This window comes from Lottia gigantea (assembly GCF_000327385.1).
Source record: "Lottia gigantea unplaced genomic scaffold LOTGIsca_14, whole genome shotgun sequence".
Taxonomy (NCBI): Eukaryota; Metazoa; Mollusca; class Gastropoda; family Lottiidae; genus Lottia; species Lottia gigantea.
This window is the reverse complement of record NW_008707617.1, coordinates 1,694,606-1,718,379: the sequence shown is the minus strand read 5'-3', so window position 1 is coordinate 1,718,379 and position 23,774 is coordinate 1,694,606. Positions and strand designations below refer to the sequence as shown.

Below are 23,774 nucleotides of genomic sequence, written 5' to 3'. Positions count from 1 at the left end.
AAATTATCGTCTCTTGCAAGACAAATTATTATAAGCTATTTAAGACAAATTCACATTTGATGTGAAATTGAGCTTTTCAACTTCAACAGGAACACACATCAGACAAAATAAAATGACAAGAATCTACTTATCTATTGATGAAGCTTACGTCACAATTTATACACACCGGGTATACAAATATTTCTGGTGTTTAACCTAAATTTCGATTTTAACTGACATGTTCTCAAATACATATCCAACTTTGAGCACTCTCACAAATTATTTGAGTAAAAAAATTTTAAAAGGCGCAATTATCACCTATTTAATTTATTAAATCTGGCTACTAAGTCTTCTGCAGTTTCCCGTTTTGGTACAGAGTTTCTGTGTGTAACTCTGACAGATCCATTTTGAGCACCTCCGTTGCTATTTAAAAACGTATTTAAATTTGATTCTGATCCCGGTTCACCATGTTGTCTTAGCAATTTAGTATATCTTTTCACAAATGCTCTACGAAGAGTGTTATTTTTGTCAACCATAGTCCGACTGCGTTTTCCATTTCTACGTTTTCGTACGGCGCCTCCCGGATGGCCATTATCATCCAAATTACTGTCATTAAAAGCTTCGTTGTCTAACATAATTGGATATGGATTTTCTGTCGCAGATGCATTAGGAATATCACTGTCATCGAAAGACCTTCCTTGATTTTGATAGCCATTTGGTGTGGAGTAAAAATTATTAGGCATATTTGGTCTTCCTTCGCATGAACTTAGATAATCGTAATCTTGATCCGTTAGATCTTCATCAAAACCATGTAGCCTTTGCAGCTCTCTAGCATATTCGACAGCCCTGCGAATATGTTTCTTTGGATCATATCGTTTCCGGCAGCATCGTAGATCAGTAGAAGCAAGTATGTGTAAGAGTGTTCCGTAACGATGTCTTAACATAGCGGCAAATTGCAGTAGAAGAATGAAGGCAAACACGATCAAGAACACCAGACCAAGTGGTTCAATTGGTAGGTCTTTGTTGTTAGGTCTTGGAATGGGGATGCTGACTTTATCTTTAACACTTTGCAACATGAAAATGATTATCATCCAGAAGGCGTTCATCATGAAAAATGCAAATGCTACGTTATTTCTCATTGATTTAAGGTCCACGGAGACTTTAGCTTCGTGATTTTTATCTTTGACTATAGGATGAAGATATTTAGCAATACATCTCTGCCAGAATTCGATCTCACGGACTGGAAGATACTGAACTTCACCACCTCGTAAACCGACATCTTCTACCCATTTCGGATTGATCAATTCATCACGTTCTTCTTCAAACATGTGTTCTTCTTCATCAGATGACGTACTCGTTTCAGAAGCGTCGCCATTTTCTGCCTCTTCTTCCTCTATATCATTAATATTAGAACGTTTAGATCGTCTAGATCGCGATGATGATCTCCGTCGTTGTTGTTGAAAACTTGAAGTGCCTGTTGAAACGGTTTTTATTCCAGCTTCGACCTTGTCCAATTTCTCCATCACCTGTCGTAGTATCTCTGTATTCAAATCTGGATGCCGGTGACCACATAACCGCCTTATCATCCTCCAAAAACCACAACATGAGTTTTCATCATCGTGTCTAGCAATCCAACCCATCCATCCAGTTGGATTCTTTGGACTTATTGGCATATGCTCCATCGGTAGTGGCTTCAGATGTGCCAAATGTGCCGTCTCTCTAGTACCCCATGAAACTACGTGCAGATTACACATAGCATACAACATCAACAAAACGTAGCCAGAAGGAATGCATAAAAAGTACAAGGCACCTGGTAGCAAACATATGAACTCTTGAGGATGGAAACAGGCAGCTATAATGAAGATAGCTAGTAACATCAACAGGAACACGGCGTTTGGACTGACAATTGTATCTTCTGCAATCTGGACCAATGTGCCAACAACAACGGCCATCATAAGTAAAGAGTAGATAGCACTCAAAATAGCTGCTACATTCAGCTGCGTTTCAGATTTTGCTATAAAGCAAACAATTAGATACAATACCGAAGGTCCAACAGCGAGTAAATACGACTGCCAAAGACTTGTCCTTATTACTGCATTAAAGGCACCAGCCATCATAAGCAAAACAGTAGCAGGTCCTAATATAGTAGACAACATTAACAATCCTTGATATGCCATGTATAAATAGGATATGTTGTCGTTTATTTTCACGGTTGTTCTGTAGCTCTGTAAAAGATCCATGATGTTAGCCAATGTAGAGGGAATCCATCTTCGTCGTTGATTAAAAAATTCTTTGAATCGTTCAGGAGCATGTGTCATAGCGTCTGAAGCAGCACAATATTCTACTCTATAACCTTGTTGTAATAATAGGGTACACAACCACCTATCTTCACCTGGAATACATAATATATTATTTCCATAGTTGTATATGGCTATTAAACTGAACTCAGCACTAAATCAGACTAACATTCATTCTTTTTCGCGAAAAATGTAACAAAAAAAGCCTTAAAGCCATCTAACTAGGAGTTCTTCGCCCGCCCTAGAACTTACTTACATCCTTAAAATCAAGATTAACTTTGTGATGGTAGAAGTACAATTTGTTTTAACTAATCCACAAAACATACTATAATTCCATATAATCAAAGCTATATTTTAATCTTGATTCCTTTTTTAAAGAGGGTTTTTTTTCTGAAGGCATGAACAATTTCGATAAGTGATTCTATATTTTCATTACCTTGATCGTATTGTAGGTAATGCCTTGCTTCAGATGATCTAGTCGCATAGGTTCTCATTACATTATCGTCCATCAGTGCTGATCCCCTGAATAAAGAGAAACACCCGGGACTGCACAACACGCAGCCCAACATATGTTCAGCAGCTTTCTGAAGCCAATGACCAACTGCATATTCAAATATCTGATACCATATCATAGGCCCTGCAACATAAAAATGACAAATCTTGTAATATTTTATATATTTGTATTTTCATTTGGATATTTACTTTTTAATTGACCATTCTTGTGACCAGTTAGACTATAAATGCTTGTTCTGGGGTTAGACCATGATGATAACCTCGGAATTTCAACCAGTTCTCACCTTCCTTGATGCAGGTCTGGGAAGGTCTGGGAAGGTCGGGTGGACAAGAGCGCCAGTTGTTTTGTTTTTAATCCCGCCTTGGATTGAATATTTTCGCTATTGCAAAAATAATGCTGCAAAAATTTCCTTCAATGCATAAAGCATGATGTAACTCGTTTCCATAAGGCCAAATAGGGACAAAGATTAAAATGTAAAACTCGGCTGTATTAGATTATGTCTTTACAGGATTCATATATCAAATAATGCTCACCAGATCCTATGGGATGAATTCGACCACATGCCGCACCTACTTTCTTGCTTTTTCTCATTCTATCCACCAGAAGTTGAACAGCATGAGGTTTAAAATCAACATCACCGTCAAGCGCCAAGACAAACGTGTTTTCAGCCTATAATTAAAAAATACTTTTAATTTACAACACTTAAAAGTAGTGCAATTAAAAATTCTTATAATCATAATTCATCAGCTTATGTAAAAACGCCACATTCTTGAACGCAGCATGCGATGTCATTCCAACGTGTTATATCTTTATCTTCCAATTAAGAGAAAAAGTTAAATTTTATTCGCAAAATACTGCAAGTAGTTGTCTTGAAAATCTTAATTAGCCCTGAAAAGCAAATTAAATGCTGTCTGTTTATTTCCTAACAAATACGAGGACAACAAACCTGGACGAGAACTTTCTCTGGTATGTATTTAAACAGGTTTCCTTTCACGAAATGGGTAGCAGAGTTTCTCCATTTTTCTTCTCTATCGAGAGTAGAGTTGCTTTGCATGGCATCATCTTGTTGACCAAGTAGTCGATAACCCAGAAGGTAGTACATGTACATAACCTGTAATGTAAAGATTTGATCTTGTGTAAATCCCATTAAGTTACATCTCCTCAATACAAGTTACATATTGTAAACAATAATGAGTGGTAAAATAACTCTTGAAATCATAAGTGACGTGTCAAACATAGAACATTATCAAACTACGTGCAACGTATGATAAAAGGAATTCACATACACAATGCTACAATTTCATTCCACCTTACCTGTGACCATCTCTTTTTATGTCTAATCTTCAATCGATCCTTTATATGAGCAATAAGGAGGTTACCACCAGGTAAGGTCCAAACTAGTCGTCCACCATAAGGAGTAGGAATTTTTACTGGAGCCATTAGCTTGATTTCGCTTTCGTGAATTGCACTGAAAGTAATACGGTAAAAATCAAGTTATCGTCCATTAAAATTAAGATTTTCGTGCAGTTCTAGTAATTCTGAATTACCTATCCATGGTCTTTAAGATACACTTGCAAAACATGGTAATTCAAAGTATAGTGAATGCGATGTAGGAAACTTTTCACATTTAATGTTCATCGAAGTCATCGCATAACTAACAAATTGCTCTGCATTTCTCAATGTTACGAAAACCACGACAGGTGCAAATGATTGCAAACTTGAGCTAAATCATGGGTAAATATGAAAACTTTTTTAGATTGAGGAATATAAGTTTACTTTTTCGCGCTAAAAGATCGCTATTTTTTGTCGGATTTTGGTGGAGATAAAGCAAAAATTGTTATGAGCGATTTACTGGCAATTTTATTTTCTATGATTATTTTCCATGGTTCTATAAGTTATATTTTAAATTTTTAAGAGCATACGTTTGACAACATAACAGATTATAAACTTTTCATGAAAAATAACAGCATTGTGAACCATTAGATACAAAAAATGTAAAGCGGGCCTAGGGCGGGCGTGAATAGAGCAAAAATATACTTGCGGTAAGGCAAGTGCAAACAGTGATATATTTCATTGGTTGCCTTTGGCAGCAATTTGGTCAGATAAACGATTTTATTTTATTCAACCTATTTCAAAAAGTTTATTTTCTAATTTTAGCATATTTTTTTTTTTAGATAAAACACTAGTTTGCCAGAAAATAAATTTAAAGATTGATTTTAGATCCCAAGTTTGCTTGTTCGATACGTTTTAATTCTCTGAGAATTCTTGTCATCAAAAAATTTCTACCAACGGCACACTCGGGAAGTGTAAAATCTATTGAGCTCAAACATGGTGAAATATGTTCGGAGCCAGGAAGTGTTAACCATGATTTTTTTTTTATAAAAAATTTTGAAACGAACATATTTTTTTTTTCAGAACATGAACTATGGTTGTTGCAGATGGGCATGGTCCAATTTTTGTAACAAGATGGGCTTAATACTTTTCAATGGAAATAGACAAATCTATATTATGAATCGATCTAAATGAACCGCATATAATTCTGTATTATATTTGAAGTATTATTCACACGGCATTGTTTACCACATGTATTATCTAATGAAAATTACTATTTTTTATATATATTTAAATAGGCTGAATGATGAGGCCATGATTCACATTTTCAGTCAATGTAAGTTACAATATGAGCTCTGAAACAAAGCGTCCCTTGTCTAATATTCTGACCATTTGTATACGTCTCGATTGAACAAGCAAATTTGTACGACACTGTTTCAGTTGAAAGACCATTGTAGATCTTTACTGTGTATATTTACTTATTTTCGTAGAGAAAGACAACCAAAGATGGGCGCCACCTTGAAGGCAAACAATATCACTTCAATGGATTTACTATAATTGTTCAGAACTATTTTATACAGCTTGATTGTTCTCCATATTATGCCCAGGAGACAATTTCATAGAACGATTGCCCAATTTTAATATTATTATCTTTATTTGTTGTTTGTCTGCATTATATCTGCTGTATCGATATCGCATATCATATGTCGTCTATTTGCAGCTATAAACAACATGAAACTCGAACCGTATGATTAGTTGATTAATTGATCTCTCATATATTGCGATCTGAAACTAACCGGGCGTATTTTGGATGGTAAAAGAAAAATAACTTATAATAACAAATCATTGACGCAAATCGTTAAAATCAAATTCGTTGCGATTACAGGAGAATGTAGATAGACGCCAGGTACTCTAAAGTACGTCCACAATGGATAGACAAAATTTGTGAAGAATAATAAAATGCTTTCTGTAAGTGTCCATTATGGTTAAAGTGAAATCGAATCATGTTCTATTATGGTTTTATAAACTCAAACGAATTTACCTTGCAGCCTCATCGACCAAATCAACCAGTTGAGTAACGAAGGTATTTGGCATCCATTCCCCTTTTTCATTCACTTCCATAGCATCATCCACAAAAATATTGGCTGAAAGAAAAACGGGGCACATTTCATGAATAATATCGTGACTACACACATTAGGCTGTGAGTTCCATAAAATACATTGTTAGTTAGGTTTTACTATCTGTAGCAGAGATAAGCGTTGCTTCGACTTGTGTTTATGTTCTATTTGAACATTGATCAACCAAATCATTATTGGTCAAATCATTATTTCAATTCTTTTAAGTCAATAAATTGAATCTTTTTGTAAGAACTCTTTAGAGAGAAAATGACTGTTTGTTAACAAAGTCGTTTTAAATATTGATCTGAGGATAACTTTGCCTATGCTTTTGCGATAAATTTGATATGGTCTGAATAAGGCGTTCAGCAGTATGATTGAGATAGTATATTTCTCACAATACCGATGTTTATTGTATATATTTCAAGGTAACATTCTATACATTACTATCAAGTGACCTGGGTGCGGAAAAAGCAAACATACACCGCAAATGAAAACTAAAGAATGACCGAAAGAGTATTTGACGAACACATATTTACTGTATCTTTCCCAATATGCTCGTAGGTTTGAAATCAATACCTATACATACATGGACTTTTCATGGGTCGATATCACAAACGATGCTGCCATATTCTCCTTTACTCAGGTATTTTTCAGAATTCTTTCCAGCGTTTGTATATTTTTCTTTCCAGCTTTTGTATATTTTGAGAAACATTTTCAACTCAGTTTTCGAGAAACTGTACATACTGTCATGACGTTGGCCTACGTCCGAATGATCAAATCCTTTTTCTATTTCCCCCCACTTAACATAAATCCACATTTAAGGTATAATATCTTTAAGACAATATCGATTTCAAATTATGGTATTATTGCATATTATTTTAACTTTTTGTCTTTCTGGGATATCAGGAATGCAGATCATGATGCATGAATTAATCAAAATAGTCACTAAGTTACCCGTGGTTTTATACATAAAATATTACCTTCGAATTCGTAAAAATCAGGATCTTGAACACTAAAGTAATCTTGAGCATTTCTTCTTGCACTCTGATCGATGTCTAGTCTGAAAAACATAATAATATTTTGAACCAAATTATGTTTGCCGCTTAAAGCATGCTTAATTACGTTGAGACATTTTCAGTCATACATTTAAATAAGTTGTTCACAACATTCGACAACTCTTGATTCATAGTCAATGGTCAAAAGTATGGAAGATGTACAGAATAGAAAAGCGTTACAGAAGGAGAATCGTTACATTAAATATAAACAGATTATGGTCCAGATACTTATATTGATTTGATGGATTTTGATACCCTATGACGAGAGTAAAGGCATTATGATAAACGTTTCTTACCGGAATAACGATTTTAGAATTTGTATCATTTCGTTTTCTGTTTCATGCCACATTGTAGCACAGACGTAAATTTTGGGTACAATCTGCTCCCGTTGCTTTCGCATTGCATCAGTAGAGTTGCTGTCCATCGAAGCATCGTCATTAAAAGCAAGTTCTTTGAGTATTCTTTCCTTATCATTGCGTCGCCTGTTTAACAGTAGAGACTGTTCGATCAATGCTCCACAGTACAAAGGTAGAATAAACAGCCTGGAAAGAAAAATATGAAAAAAAAACAGTCATTCTGATGTTTTTGAAAAAGATTTCCAAGATTGCTTGATATCTTAGAGTAGTCACTATATGGACAATTGATTTTTTTTTTTAATTTTTTGTACGTCGGATGAATGTAGAACAGAAATTTGGTGACACTAACGGGAAACAAATGTCCTAATCAAAACTGGTATATCAAAGAAAGATTATATAGAAATAGAATGTGAAGAGTCTACTAAGTATGTGTTAGAACAATACTCTACATAAAAGTGAAGTGCATGTCATCGTCACAAAAGTCCAATTAGTGGACAAGTCGCTCCAAATTTAACATTACAATGGATCTTTGTCACCGTATCACCGACATTCAATATTTACAGTTAGTCCTATATTTCATTAATGTGAATGTGAATGCTAAAATTCAAACAGATGTTACCTTTCTGTAAAAGCCAATCTTGGCGCTTTTGGTGTCCAAATGTACCTAGTAATCCACAACTGCGAAGCCCACCATAATCCAAAACCTAATCCAAGATGCCATATAAGCCACTTTTTATCATGTGTTTCTTTTTCACTACAAGCCCACATAAGAAAATCATCCATTAGAACTGTTTTCTCCGGTCTTAAATAACACACAGTTATGATACTTGCAACAGCAACAGGTGTAGCCAAGCTTAGTGGTATCGCAAATGAGAACCGTTGCATACACAATTTACAAGCCAACCTTGCGAAGTAATAACACAATCCAGAAGCACAAACTTGAAGCAGTAAAGGCATGTATGTGAACCAGTTTCGCCATGGATCGGAGGGGATGCGGCTACATACAGTCTCATTTAGGCCATACTTTAGTAACATTGAAGCATTCATGTTGGAACAATTAAATGTGTCCGATTGAAAATCCGATTTAAGTTCGTATAATTTGAAATCCGTCGGTCCTTCCGTTTCCGCTATTGGTGGTGTAGTCGTCATTGATGGCGGAAAAGCTGTAGCATTTAAAAGTAGCCCATAATCTTCTGGGTGAAATAAGGCACCGAAAGCCTTGTGTACCATACTCAAATTAGGCACTAATAAAAAGGCAAATCCAAAAGTAAGACCGACTTTCCATAAATTTGCAATCAAATACGATTTGACACGGACTTTATGAAGGGTATCCTTGTAATCTTTAACTGGTATTTGAATGCATCCTAATCGAAAGTCTTTATCAACAAAGTTTTCCCACCAGTTCACAGAAATTAAAACTAAAGCTAGTGGTATTTCCCAAGACATGTCTGAAAGAGCATAAGTAGATGACCAAGCAGAGGTTTGTGGAAGACTTTGTGGTGGTGGTGGAACAACTTTAGGAACATCGACAGAGTCTTCAACATCTTCGCCTGCAGTTTTAACACATTCGGATTTCATGGAAACCATGACTATAACAAAGGCCGATAACTGCATACAAACAGACAGAAAATCCAATATAACTGTAGTTATTTTACGTCTGGCATCTTCTGATCTTTTGGTGGCAAACAGTCTTAGAATGGCAGGCACTGAACACAATGCATTCATTAAAAGTAAAGATCGTACTGTATCTAAACATGGTAACACTCTAAACATGAATAAACATAAACCTAAAGAATGGATACTTTCTATCATGAGAATCTGAAATGAAAATGAAAACAAAATATAGATATTATCTTTTAGTCTCTCTTAAGTTGAAAATAATATTACAATATAGAGGATATATACCCTTTTTGTGATATATTAAGAAAAAAATTCATATTCTGAAAATCGAAGACAGAATTTCTTGGCTGATGGTGGATGGTGATACTTAACCTGCCTTTTTGAGACTAGTGATGATGGATTTAACTCAGTAGTGAGTTAAAATACAAACAATACTCAACATAATTGTAATATTTTATAGAAAGGATGGATATGTTTATTTACCCATGATAAGTTTCCTATAGATGGTCTGGGATAATTTCCAAACATTACTTTAAACAGACATTCCATAAACGATACCAAATATGGAAGACACATTACTGCTATAACCATATAAACCCATCTATCTCTGTTCTCCCAGCCCTACAATATATAATTGATCATTTAATAATGTGATAGATTGAAAATAATAACTTGGGGCCTTATTCTCCAAAATTTAATTTAAATAAAATCGAAATTTTGATAAATACAGTAATCTGATTGGATAACAAAACTAAATAGAAAATCAATTTTAGTGATTGACCAATCAGATGACTGGAAAAACTAAAATTGCCTAAGAATACGTTTTCTGAAAGTGCAAAGTGCCCCTGAAGGTAAAATGACATATCTTTTCTTTTTTCCTCTGAAAGAACGCTCATGTTTGTATATTTTTTCATTTTCATTTAGGTTATTTGAATTGTTTAATACCGACAGAGTTCTTTTGTATCAAAATATACCAAAGCTTACGAAGGTGGCAAATTTCCACACAAGTAATCTTAAAGTGCATTTCTTACACGAACTTTTAAAAAATCGATTCAATGCTGATGCAAAGACGTAAAAGGGTTACAGTCATCCGATATACATGTAATAACATTTTGTTTTGGTCTTCATAATATTGCATACGCACCTGCTTGACATTCCCAATAGCATGGGTCATCAATAATAAACTCCCTTTACTGGCTAAGGCACTGGTTAATACACAAATAAATATACACAGGTATGCAAATACTTTCAGAGTTTTGGCCGCTACTTCAAACCAATTTGTTGATGCTTCATAAATAGTTTCGCTTCTCCGAGAAACTGTTTTGAACAGGTCCCATGGTTGGAAACTGAAATGAAAATTGTTTTTCGTACAAATGAATGCCAAACTTTGGGGCGGTAAAATATTTCTGAAGAAGATAAAGTAAATTCCATATATAGGGGATGGTGTTTGTAAAGGTATTGTAAGTTTTGTGTGTGTATTGAGGACATGTGGAGCTCCTTTTAGCACAATTTGTAACTTTTCTCGTTATGGTTCGCAAAGACCTTGACCAGAAAAGGACCATCACTCTAGCTTCATCAAAATTACCAAGCAGTTGTTGGTAAAATCGAAATATTTTCGGTTGAATCTTGGTAAAGAATATAAGTTGCTTATGTTGCCCTTAAAGTATATCATTTAATTGAGTACACAATATATATACATGCCCGGTTTAGAACAGAACAATTATTCTTTCAGCAGTATAATTCAACAAAGCAATGCATCTTTAGAAAACTCTAATTGGCATGTCACCAAAATGGGTTTCAATTAAGTGCGGTATTCGTTATCAAACCCAATTCTCAGAGAAAACAAAATTAAAGCTTTATCAAATACCAAATTTTTAAATTCAAACAAAATAGATCACAAAATTTGACAAAAATCTAAAACTTTATTTCATCAGGATTAGGAAAAAGCTCCGAAATGAAGTTTGATAATAAGATTAAAAGTGTTTATTTTCAGATATTAAAATTTAAAAAGATTAAACTCTCTATAAAACTAATCCAAGAAACGCCAAAGTTTCTGTAAAGAAATCCCAAGAATTCAGGACTGAATTTACTTCGGCAGTCTGAAAGTAAATATTTTAACAACCTCATAAACGAATGTTTGTCGTCAAAACATTTTGGCGGTTTATATTTTCCTTAATTGTTTGCTTTTTTAGAAAATTGTGATTCAATGATTAATCAATGGGGTGACGGTTGCAATTTTAAGCTTATGGATTTGAAGTTAAGTAATATGGTATGGATAATGAACACTTTTATAATCGCTTCAAGTATACCTTATATATAAAATAAAATCACAAGAGAAGACATCTGATTGGAATTTGAAAAACAAACATTTTATCAATCTCCACATAATCTGATATTAGATGTGTTTCAGAGACCAGGTAATTTTCCATGCATAGGAGTTTTAGCATTAGAGCCATAAACGTAACGTATGGAAAATTTTGTCTGGTCACACGCAAAATGTCCTTTATATGAAGTTCTTAAAGTATTGAAAAAAGGTTTCCAGTTCTTGTGAATGTGAATCAGTGAGACATTCAGATTTCATTTGCACCATAACCATTTCAAGTATGGTGTCTGAATATTCAAAATAATGCTTTTAAAATCACAGCAGAAACTACAAAGAAAGGGCAAAGAGCTACATTTCCATGGGTTACTTTTGTGTTCTAGGTTCTAATTTCAATGTCTGAAATTTAATAATTATTAACTTTGTACAAGGATATTGGAAACTAAAAGGCCAATATAGACGTTATAGTTGGAATCTCTACCCAAGACTTCGACCAATATATCATCTAAAATCTATAAAGTGTTTCTCATGTTAAAAAAAACTTTACCACAAGTGAAAATATGAGGTAATTAACTAAACTATGAATCATTTTTTACACAAATCTTATTAAAAATACTGATCAACTGATATTTCTTTCTAACAGATTAATAGTGAATCCCATTCGGATATATACTCTTAGAAAAATAGATAACCAGTTGTGGACATGTAATTTCTGTAAGATCTTGATCTTAAGGTTCAAAATTTGTGTATAGCAACATTCAAGAATTGGTTATGTCAAAAGCAAACAGTGGAATGTAAATAAGTAGAACCCAAATTGGTTGACACAATTTACATGAAAACAAAACCCGACGAATACATTTTTTTTTCATTCTGTTAAGGCAACAAGGTTAAAAGTTAACAAACAATATTAAACTTCTCAGTCGAAAGTATAGCCCTCGTTTTGTTTGAGAATCCGTTACGTTAGACGATTTCATCCGCTGATTAACTTGGCCAAGTTAACTTATAATCTGTTTAAGCTAGCAGACAATAGGAAAGGTCTTCTCATTACCATACACACAAGGTAAAGACATAGCAATTGAATAACACAGCCCAACATTGTCATCGGTTTACTTTTCCACAGCCATAAGTCAACAAGACGTCCGAAATGCTTCTTTATAAGACTGACCCATTAAGTATACAATGAAGTAGAAGAAAATATCTGCAAAAAACAGAAGAACAAACCTTTCAAAAGTCATCCTATCAAAATCCAAATTCTTTAGATCAATTATCCATTACGAGTTCAATTTGATAAAAGTTATCCTCCATTATTCGTCACCTGCAACCAGGTATTGCAACTACATGTTGGCCATTTGCCGAACAGAATCATGGGTATAAAGCGGACTGGCTAGCAAATGTCACCATACTTTGTGGTTTGACAAGGCGATCAATGATTTCTTCCTGTTAGTATTACGAAGATTGGGTGATCTCTAAACACATCAATGTTTACTTAAATTGACGAATATGTTTTAAATGGCAGCCAAATTGCATCTAAAAATAAGATAGTGGACTTGCTCCAAATAACAATTCGTCACCATTGTGGGCGCCGAATTAATCTGAATTGCAATTTCGACTAAGTCTTGTAACCTCAAAGAAAAACGTTTTCTTAAGGTGATGGAAAAACAGTTTCTCATGCGCGGATTAACATAAAATTGGTAAAGATATTTGGCTAAACCGATCGGTTTATACGAAGTGATCAATAGAGTCAATAGAAATCGGGAATATGCGTCTAGTATCAAGATTCTGAGCTAACATTAGCTTCCTATTACACGGTTTCTTGTTAAACTGACTTTCAACCAATCAATTTGTAACAATGACACTCATATCATACCAAATTCTTTCACATTTTCACAAAACATTTTTTATTGCACTATTCTGGTTTAAGATTAAATTGCAGTTCTTTAGGCGTATCAATTTCCACCTTTGTCTTGTGTAATTAATTGAAAGATAATCACAAAAACGTGCAAATCATGTCATTCTCATTGCCTACCTAAATCGTCGTGAGTGGATTTGTTTTTCTTTAACTTAATGAATAAACTCTATCATGGTGTACGCGATATAGCAAGTTTATTTAACATTCATCCCTTTCGTTTTAATGAGTTAAATCAATGATGATAAGATAATCGTGACTTCCAAATACGTCATTGTCGACATTTTTCTTGAGTAGAATTGATTTAAAAGGATGTTTAAAGTTTGTAGCACAAGGGTTTTAACAATGGAGCGATAATCGTACGATTATGTCAGATTTCTAACACTATGTTTGCGTTTCCTATCGTCTGTGACTTTTGACAAATCCAATTTAAATCGTTTAACTCGATAAGGAGGTCGGGATCACCTTGCTCTTTTCTTGACAAGCCTTTCGCACTGAGATTTTTCAACTTCTTAGTAATCTTTCTACGAATCCTTTAACAAACTTATTGAAACCATTTCAACATTTCACCAGGGAGGGTCCCAACAATTTCACACTTGTACAGCTGAGAACAGTGGAATATTTCAAATGATACGTAAAATATACCCTTATTATATATCCATGGAACTAATTAAGAAGCAAAATTCAATAGTCAATTGCATGTGCTTTTTTCTCACGTAAGTCACGTTGCCTTTTATATTTGAATCAGATATTAAATTTTCAATTTGCTATTTTTTTTTTAACAAAATCAGTGTTTTTGTAGGATAAATAAAAGTATGCGTGCCTCTTTCCAATCTGTTTGAAAATACCAATGAGGTAACCCTTAATTTTTTGCACTCTTAATATCGTTCCATTATTAAAGTATTGATTTTCGTGTAATACAAGTTTCCAAAATGTCTGGAAGACTAAGGCTCAACCCAGTCAGTTCTAGATTCATTCTGTTACACTTCATCACTTCTCCAACACTACCTAATGATGTATTTGATGTATTTTTGGAAGTAAATTGACCGTTTTCTTCCCACAGTTTGCAGATAGGACTCATACTCATACTCAAACCAAAGCCACAAGAAACGGAGAAAAAAACTGGTAAAAACTGTTGAAGCATGTCATAAGTTATTGCAAAACTGGCTAAGATCAATGCCACATAGTTAACTGAACTTGATATGTTGACAAATGGATAAATGTAACGTTGTGAAAAATAAATACGTTTAAAATTGTGACTCTTGTGATCTGTGTATAAATTGTAGATTATAAGATTTCTGACCGGTTTGTTTAATGTCGCATCAACCAATTAACTGAAGTAATGACCAGTAGCTTTGCATGTCCTCCAGAGAAAGATGTAATGAAGGAACGTTTCAGACAAACGGTTATCTTGGTCGAATACAGACCTGGGCAAAACTGGATTGTCCCTAATAAAATGATTTTTTATGTGCAATAGAGCTTAATATGTCGAATTGCATTATAAGCTATGTAGATATAAATTATACATGATCCAGAAATGTGTTGGTTGTAAAAGCTACAGATCGTAACGTCTAAAGACGCATGATATGCCAGATGGGGTATTCCGTCAAATTAGAAATGTCAATTATATTCTCAGAATTGGTCTGCAATTTCTATTCTGTTTCAGTTCTGAATAAATTCTGACTTGTTTATATATTCATTGCTTCTAAATTTGTCAGGATCAAAGCATAATGAAAATGGTGGTTTTAAAAGCGATGCATCACAAAGATTGCTGGCCGCTGGCCATCTCAACTGTTGCTCGGTGGTCAAAGAACATGATGTTATTTCACAGGAAATAAATTGGACTGGGAGAATTTCTAGCTGAGCTAGATGACTTGATCCTATGTCAATAATACTCTTGTCGATACAAAGAAATAAACAGTACTTGTATAAAATTGAGAGGAGAATCGACTTAATAGTTTTAGCAAGATGTATACATAATTCGGATTGAGTTTGTTTGACAGGTCAGTCGGTATATATATGCTCAATTGTTGGTTTATGATGCATTAGTGCAGTTTTAAGACAAAAATAAGAGAATCTCATTCATATCATTTCACAAAACAGTGTTTGCTACTTTTGCAAGGAATTTGATAAAAGAAATAATACCCTATCTGGATGCCTGTTACTGATCCCATCTCATGGAGAGAAAAAAAAGAAAATTACTAGATTCCAATAGTAAAATCTACGTTCTATGCTTTCTTATGTTTCAACATATATTTCAAGGAAACATTTATGCTTAACATAAAGACGGTTTGGGTTAAAACATTTAAGAATTTCAAGAATAGATACTCTGATAACAATGAAACAGCAACTTACCCTATGTCCATGTTAGGTGTCGTATTGTTCGATGAAAGGTTAGTCGTTGCTGTAGATCCTGATGCCGTTGTATTTGATTTCTGTGAATTTCTGCGCCAACGTTTACGTCTCCGTTTATTGTGTACACTCGGTGCATCGTCTTCACCGTATCCTAGGCGATTATTTCCATCGCTGTTTGCATATTTATCCGATGAGCTCATATTTAACACCGCATCACTTCCATTTTTCTCTTTCTCGATACCAGGTATTGGAGATTTAGGGGGATTCAAATTTTTCAATTTCTAAAACCGAAAAAAATATAAAACAATTACTTAGATTATCCTTATGAACTTTTAAAGATATCCAACATTTAGGCATAAACACATATTATACATATCCCGAAGTACTAAATGTATGTCCGTGTACACGTAAACCCGTCGACTACTTCTCAAAGTTCATATGAGGACAAGCGACTCCCCAGGACTCTCGATCTCATCCAAGTAAATATTACGTAAGCTCTAATCAGAAAAAGCAAAGTAATCGCCTGAACAGACAAACTATGAGCCTGCCTTTGTCTTTCTCTGGAAACGCATGCGCAGTGAATTTTCAAAGCGTTGAAAAATCTTGTCGTGTTTAACGACGAAATACTGGTGGATCAACCTTCAACTGGTCTAATGGCAGTGGTCCAATAGGACAGCGAACAGAGTGCCGTATTTGTCATTCAATATTAGTTCGAGAAGAATAAGCTTTTTGTCAAAGGGATAATCCGTCTACAAGGCTCAACGGAACATACGAAACAATTGCAAACACTAAACAGTCAATAAACAGGCCTATACGATTTCAGACATTTTCTTTTACTCTCGAACTAGATTAGCTATCAACCAGATAATTTTAGAAATCGCTGGAAACAATTCTTTTCCATCCAGATATTGGGCTGCTTTGAAACGAAAATGTCTGAAATCGTAGATAGCTATGGCATAAAATTAATTGTTAATGAACTGATCCTACGTATAACTAATACAAGACAAACAGCATGCATAAGAAAAATGACTAGTCAAAGCGTTTGACAACATCTATACTTTTTGATAGTTAAAACATTTAATGCCGAGTATGTGAGAATTGGCCGTTAGTATAACAATTAAACCAGTGTGTCCACGGCAAAGATCATCTTCACAATATCAAGCTATTACTTCATAATTATACCTTGACTGCAATAATCACCTTTCTTGTATCGTGAAAGTTTGTAAATTAAGCGATTTGATTGGTTTGTATGCTAGAGAATATAGTCAATCAGAGGCCTTGACAGAAAGACACAAAGCTATAATGTTTACAGCCTTTAGCTTGACATTGTAAAAGATATAGCAAGATACGCACTCTGCAGCCTGTGTGTGGTAAAACATCAGTACTTTCAAATACGTCGTCAGAGGGGCAAGTATTTCCAACTGCCACGAAACAACATTGAATTTTTTTAAATATTGGTATGATGAAAAAGGCTACAATTTACGCCCAGTTTTAAAAAAAATAGGTTCTGCATTGATTTTCGGTGATATAACGTAAATCAAGGATATTACAGCTGTTACATAAACGTAATGATATAATTTGCAATATTATAGGAATTTCTTTAACTCTAGTGAAACCCAGTATTAAAATATTAGCTGTTAGATTTGAAAACAATTGCGAATAAATAACAAAGTGGTATGTGGAAATCACAAATATTAGTATTTTCTCGTTGACCTTGTATTGATCATTTAGCGAGCCTAAACCAACACCAACATGAACAAATGTTTATACCAATTGTGTCTGTTAGGCTCTAAATAGGTCACTGACCAATGACTGGACATTTGACACATTTGGAACTTTTGATTACATCTTTCTCAACATATGCCCAGAAGGCCTTAAATCTTTTAATTTAACAAATATGTTCTGACGAAAAGTTCAAAGTATAGACCAATATTTCGTCGCAATTTTCATATTCATATAAACTAAACGACAATTTTTGCGATTGCAATCAAAACCTCTTTAAAAATACCAAATAAGCTATGTAAAGGTATGGCTTACAAATGTGGGAACTAGAAAACGTCTGTAATATTTAATTCAGACAGTGTTCATCAAATTCAAATCAAAACTGTTTAAATTCTTAATAATTTGCATTCGTTCCTAATTAATTATAAGAAATAGTAGTAATAGTACAATGACTCAACCATTTGTATTGCAGGTGATATCTCTTGACAATACAGGTTTAATTGAACGTTTGACTTAACTGAAAAAAAGGCTTGCTTTAATTTCTGCATCTAATATACCCTCATACTTACAGTTTAGGTCCAGAGATGATGTGAGGTAACCCTGTTCCACAGTATAGTAATTTACATTAAAAGTTGAAGAACAGAAATAGCATAGAGAATACCACAACCACCCATATATCACAACATCTATACATTTACTCACCTATTTTCAGATCTTTGTTTGGTCTCTTTTGATCCAGCCAGTGTATATTTTCTGGTCCAGATTAATGAGGGAAGATGAACTTTACACAAGTTTCAAGTAGACAATATCAACTTTCCCAGTCTAATTAAAGCACATAGTACTTTGCACAATGTGAAAGATTGAGGACATGACAAATGACAAAAAGCTTTAAATGTTCAATTATTCATTGACAGTGTCAATGATTGAAATTTACTATATTTATAGTGATCATGAGTTAACCCATTTCCAATGCATGAGCAATGTTCTTAATAATTGATATACGCTAAAAGCGGTTTTAGTAACATTCGAAAATATACACAAATAAGAAACAGATCAAATCAAAATACAGCTTTTGATATTTTCTTATAATTTTCTGTGGGTGACGGTGCTTGCTTTGCAAACAGAGCATATGATAGGTTGATTTTTTTCATAAACGGGAACTTTTGGGAGAATCAAACCCTCCCTTCCCCGAAATCAAATAGAAAAAGCTTAGAGCTGTATTTTAATTCGATTGAAATGACGATACAACTCTTGTGTCAACTGGAATATCATGTCTAATATTCAGACAGAATAATAATTGATATTCTGATATACATTCACAGATACGTCAGATATTCGATAAAAGCTACCGAGATAGAAATACAGGCAGTACGAAGTATATCAGGGAAACATTTTATTTCCGTATTTTCTCATTTTTACAATGTCAAGCTATTACGAACTTCGTCTTATACCATGACTAAAATGGCCACTATTCATGTACCTCTGAAGTTTGAAAATGCAGCGATTTGGTTGGATTGTTCTCTAACGAATACAGAAACTCTGTAAACAATTAGCCATAATAGTCACATTCTTTCTGTCGAGGGCTCTGATTGGTTGTATTCGCTAGCGTACAATCCAATCAAATCGCTGTATTCAAGAGAGGCCTCTATAGAAGTCAAGGTCAAGTTCGTAATGGCTTTACATTGTGCAGATAGAGTATTCCAAGTCTGTTCTCATAACGAAGAATTTTCAACAATTTCTCGAACCGTCTGACAGAGAATGGAAGAGAATTTATGTGATAAAGTGATCAAGATTTCGGAAATATTTTGGTATTTTTGTAATGCTGATAAGAAACAGAATATCAATAAATAGACGTTAGTCATGCTAATATCAGCCGAAGAAAATTCAGGCCTTGTCACCAAGCTGGTTATAGAATATGCTATATGATATATATTTTTCACCTATGCTACTATGGATATAATGTTAATGCAGACCTACCAGAATATTACACACACTGTTTTGTTTAGGGTCAAATTGTTTTAGAAGCTAACTTACATTTAAATCATGGTCATCTTTTAGATTATGTAGTGTCTGTTTCAATTTCTCATTAAAGCTTTCTCTATTTCTCTGCTTATAGGCTTCAAATGCTATTTCCTCCATCTTTTTGCGAGCATGGTTTACTTTATTGTGCTTTCTGCACAGGTAACCTCGAACACGGGCTTGAATTATGGTAGCTTTTCTGTCTAGTTCTTGAAGGTACTCATTTAATCTGTCTAAATGTGAATAACGTAGAAAGACCTGAAAGAGATCATAGTCATTTTTTAAAATCCTTTAAGATAGTGGGTCACAACCCCAACAACTAATTTCAATACGATAGTTATTATATTCTTATTGCGTGCTTAAGTTGGTTTTTTTTAAATCATTTAATAAATCATCTTGAACTATGGTTAGTTTGAGGTTCATCAATTTTTATCATGCTGTCACCTACACAATTTAAAAATTTAAAACAAGTGAAATTTCAGATAGAACTACATGACCCTCTAGAGCAAATGTTGTCACATTCGATTAAGTCGAAATCAGTTTATATTTTTTAAAGGAATAAAGCAAACTTTGTGTTTTGCCCACTGTTATTTAATCGTGGAAGAAGTCAACACAATCTGAAAATTGGTGTATTTATTCATTTAATCAGTACATTCCTTAGACAATAAGAATCATTAGGAGAAAAACATTGTTCCCGTATCGACATCAAGTCAAATACACCGGAGACATCTATAAGCCAGGTACTTGTTTGGTATTTACCATAGTTTTTTTTATTTTAAATAATGAGGATTCAAATATGGCTTTAAGATCATATACACAAAATTACATTCTATAATTCTTACATAAATTTTATACAAATGGTATTATCACTTAAAGAAACCATTTTGATTACCCCAAAACTAGTTTCTATCCATTAAAATTGCTGAACAATATACTGTAAGTGAAGGAAAACTATACCTTGGTCTGTCCTGTTTCAAAATCAGAAAGTCCCAATGTCTTCAGTATGGCAACACAGTTAATAGGCTTGGGCTCCACATACATATTTGGTCGAAATCCAATTATCTTATATCTAGTAATAGAATAAAAATATAGATGAAGAAATAATGGATTGGAGCGAGTCGAGCAAATAATTGGAGGCTTTACCAGTCTTAAACTTTTGAAAAGCAGGACATGGGAGAAGTTTGTTAACTATGGAATATGCAAAACAAATGCACATGTCTCAGCATTTATAAAATCGTTGATTCTTAACTTAAAATCTTGCTTAGTACTTATCATCTAAATCTAATTTCCGAACTAATTTTCAGCTCATTTACTGAGGAATGCACGAATCGTTAAATTTGGAAATAGTCACAAGAAAGGTCATTAAGGTCAATTCAAAATTCAACATTTACCTGTCAATGAACTTGCCAAAGGCCATTCTAATAGGATAATCTGTTTGTCGTATGCGGCTGACCTCAAATACCCCACTCGAACGCAGTTGGTTAACAACCTGGTCATGCTGGAACTTTTCTGGTACTTTCTGATCATTTGGCTTGATACACCTTTGATAAAACAGAAGATATACTTTTGCAGCTTCTATTACCAACTTTATGACTTGAGCATAACAAAATTGCCTTTGACCGATACAGGTTCTTATATGCTCTGTCTCAACAAACAGACATGTCTTCTGATCTTAAGGAAATGGCACATGTGATAAAACTTAACAATGTATTAATCCCTTACCTTACAAAGCTGGGATCAGACGAGTTCATCCGAGTCATAAGATCCACCAAGGAATTCTGAAAATATAATTAAGCTCATGAGTCATCAGTTGCTTTTAAGAATTAGTATAAGTATTGGAATATCAAACTGATATACAATTACCAGTCGGCCTATTTCAACGAGAATCGCTGACATTCCATGAACTTCACTCTTGCTTCCGACGCTGTAGATTTCAATCATCGAAATATTTCAAAGAATAACAAATTTTAGCTTCGTTTGACAATCATAGCTTATTAAAATTTTCAGTCACCCATATATTACACTTATCTAACAGGATAAAATTACTTTTCAAACATGTCTGGAGGGATAATATTTAGATTTCGGTCATTAATTTTAAATTCTAGCCGATTTGTACTTCTGTATATTCAGTTCTTTCTATTTGTTTGTGCATACCAAGTACATGTTATCTAAATAGCAATGAACTTGTACAGCCCATGCAACAATTGCTCCATAAATGCTTTGTAAGTTATAGCTTTCAGATAAGGTTTTACACCCAAACAACCACCCAGAAAGTCAACTATCGAACTCTATAGTGTTGGACCAAGTGCAGAAAAACATTCCTCTTAGGTAAATGAAATGATTTATTTTCAGTTCAAAGAATCAAATTGAATATATTGGAGTTTTAAGTTTTACTTTTCGGCTCCTAATAGCAGTAATCCTAAAAGCATGTAATTATGGAAAGATTTTGCCAGGGCAGCGGCATTAACCCACTGTTTAACGATTTCCAACAGTCGATGGATCTTTAACGTACACAGCCTGTAGAACAAGAAGCCTTGGCTTATTGTCCATCTTCAGTAACCCAAAGGAAAATTAAGTAAAACCTCATTTTTTTGAGAGCCTATTGCTTATAATTGAAGAGGTCATTTCACCAAGTACGATCTGGGAAAATCGCCCGCGACCACGTGCGACTATGATCGCAGCTTGATTTTTCTTCGATCTTGTTCGTTCTTTCGACGCTCTCTGTGCGACTTTTAGATCGAAGCTCAGTTTTTTGACATGTCTTTTTATTGGGGAGACCAATCCTCGACTATGTGCGACCACGGAAGATCAAGGCGTGACCAACCCTCGGTCAACCGTCGACTGTGTACGACTTTCGGCGACCACGCCACGCTCTGAGATCGCAGCTCGGTCTTCACGGACGATTTCTAGGTGAAATGGGGGTATGAGATACATAAAACTGTATCCTGCTTATGATCATAATCTATGAGGCATTATGCTGTAATTGGCGTTAAACCATAAAACAAATCGTGTGTATGTGTTAAATGTCTCTCATGGGGTTTTTATGGTCTGACATTACTGGTATTTATCTAGACACAAAGAATTAAAAGATTGCTTGGCAAAATTTGCGAATAACCGCAAACTGTTGCAGTTTTCTCATGGGAAATAAGGCTTAGGGGAACATGAGTAGAAAACCTTGTCTTTCATACTTCCGTATCTAGTCGTTTTAGTATTGTTTTAAAAGGATGTTAGATATTAATAAATAAATAAAGGGCAAATAATGACAAATACAGTCTTACCCGGATTCTTTGATTATAAAGTGAAATCAGGATATTCGGTTTTGACAATTGTGAAAAGCAAAGAGTGGACGGGTTAATTAAGAATTGTCGGGGCGCGTTTTGACTCAATTTTGTTGACAAAAAGTATAAAGATATCAAAGGGAGATAATTTGTTTTTATCTGATCTACACCCGGCCATTCTATTATGTGAATGGGAGAACGTTATTAACATTATTTCGGTGTGATTTGATGTGATTTCTATGAATTACTAAATTTAATATGTGAATAGACGGTGTCTGGTGCGGTGTACGGTGTGGGCTTATCGATACAGTAGAAAATAGTAGAAGCGAATCGTGTGCGCACCGTGTCCGGACTCGTACCTCGTGTCTTCACTTGTTCTCTTTTGTACTGTATCAATAATTCCGCATAGTACACCGCACCGGACACCGGACATCGTCTATTCGCGGCTTTATTCGTGGTGCACTTCTAAAATTGATTATAATGGTATTAATAATATATGGACACCAGGTTAAATATTGTGTTCATATTCAACTGTGACGGGTAAATATTGAACAGTATCAAGTAGAATGTGGCAGGTTTTCTCGTTTTAATAAAATATTGACATAAGGTGTTCGACAAACCGTTCTCTGTGTACATCTAAAACTTTAACTTTGATTGGACACAAGATATCTTGATAGCAGCTTATTTGTGAGAATTTGGTCTTAAATAAATTGTATTTTTTGTATAGCGGGACGAGGCGAAATCTTTGATTAGCCGATATACCACAAAAAGATTCGAATATCCTGTTGACTTTTTTTTATCACTACTAGATATCCCTTACCCAAACTTATCTAGATATATTTTGCTAAAAAGTATATTGTCGAGGATTACAGATTTAAGTTTATAAAAAGACAATAACTACTA

General features: G+C 34.2%; 1 protein-coding gene across 1 annotated transcript in view; it reads right to left on the bottom strand.

Annotated features, from left to right (window-relative positions):
- Positions 1–293: 293 nt before the first annotated feature.
- Positions 294–23,774, bottom strand: part of LOTGIDRAFT_111741 (hypothetical protein) — a gene marked incomplete at both ends in the record, with an annotated part of 39,624 nt that continues 16,143 nt past the window's right edge. Inside the window, 18 exons of the mRNA XM_009049688.1 lie at positions 294–1,519; positions 1,643–2,371; positions 2,713–2,913; positions 3,324–3,459; positions 3,737–3,901; positions 4,105–4,258; positions 6,164–6,266; positions 7,221–7,300; positions 7,592–7,837; positions 8,271–8,674; positions 8,879–9,469; positions 9,755–9,883; positions 10,416–10,617; positions 14,484–14,619; positions 19,605–19,851; positions 20,551–20,662; positions 20,985–21,134; positions 21,316–21,371. Of these exons, the coding sequence (XP_009047936.1) occupies positions 294–1,519; positions 1,643–2,371; positions 2,713–2,913; positions 3,324–3,459; positions 3,737–3,901; positions 4,105–4,258; positions 6,164–6,266; positions 7,221–7,300; positions 7,592–7,837; positions 8,271–8,674; positions 8,879–9,469; positions 9,755–9,883; positions 10,416–10,617; positions 14,484–14,619; positions 19,605–19,851; positions 20,551–20,662; positions 20,985–21,134; positions 21,316–21,371 (5,067 nt within the window). The remainder of the gene's footprint in view (positions 1,520–1,642; positions 2,372–2,712; positions 2,914–3,323; positions 3,460–3,736; positions 3,902–4,104; positions 4,259–6,163; positions 6,267–7,220; positions 7,301–7,591; positions 7,838–8,270; positions 8,675–8,878; positions 9,470–9,754; positions 9,884–10,415; positions 10,618–14,483; positions 14,620–19,604; positions 19,852–20,550; positions 20,663–20,984; positions 21,135–21,315; positions 21,372–23,774) is intronic.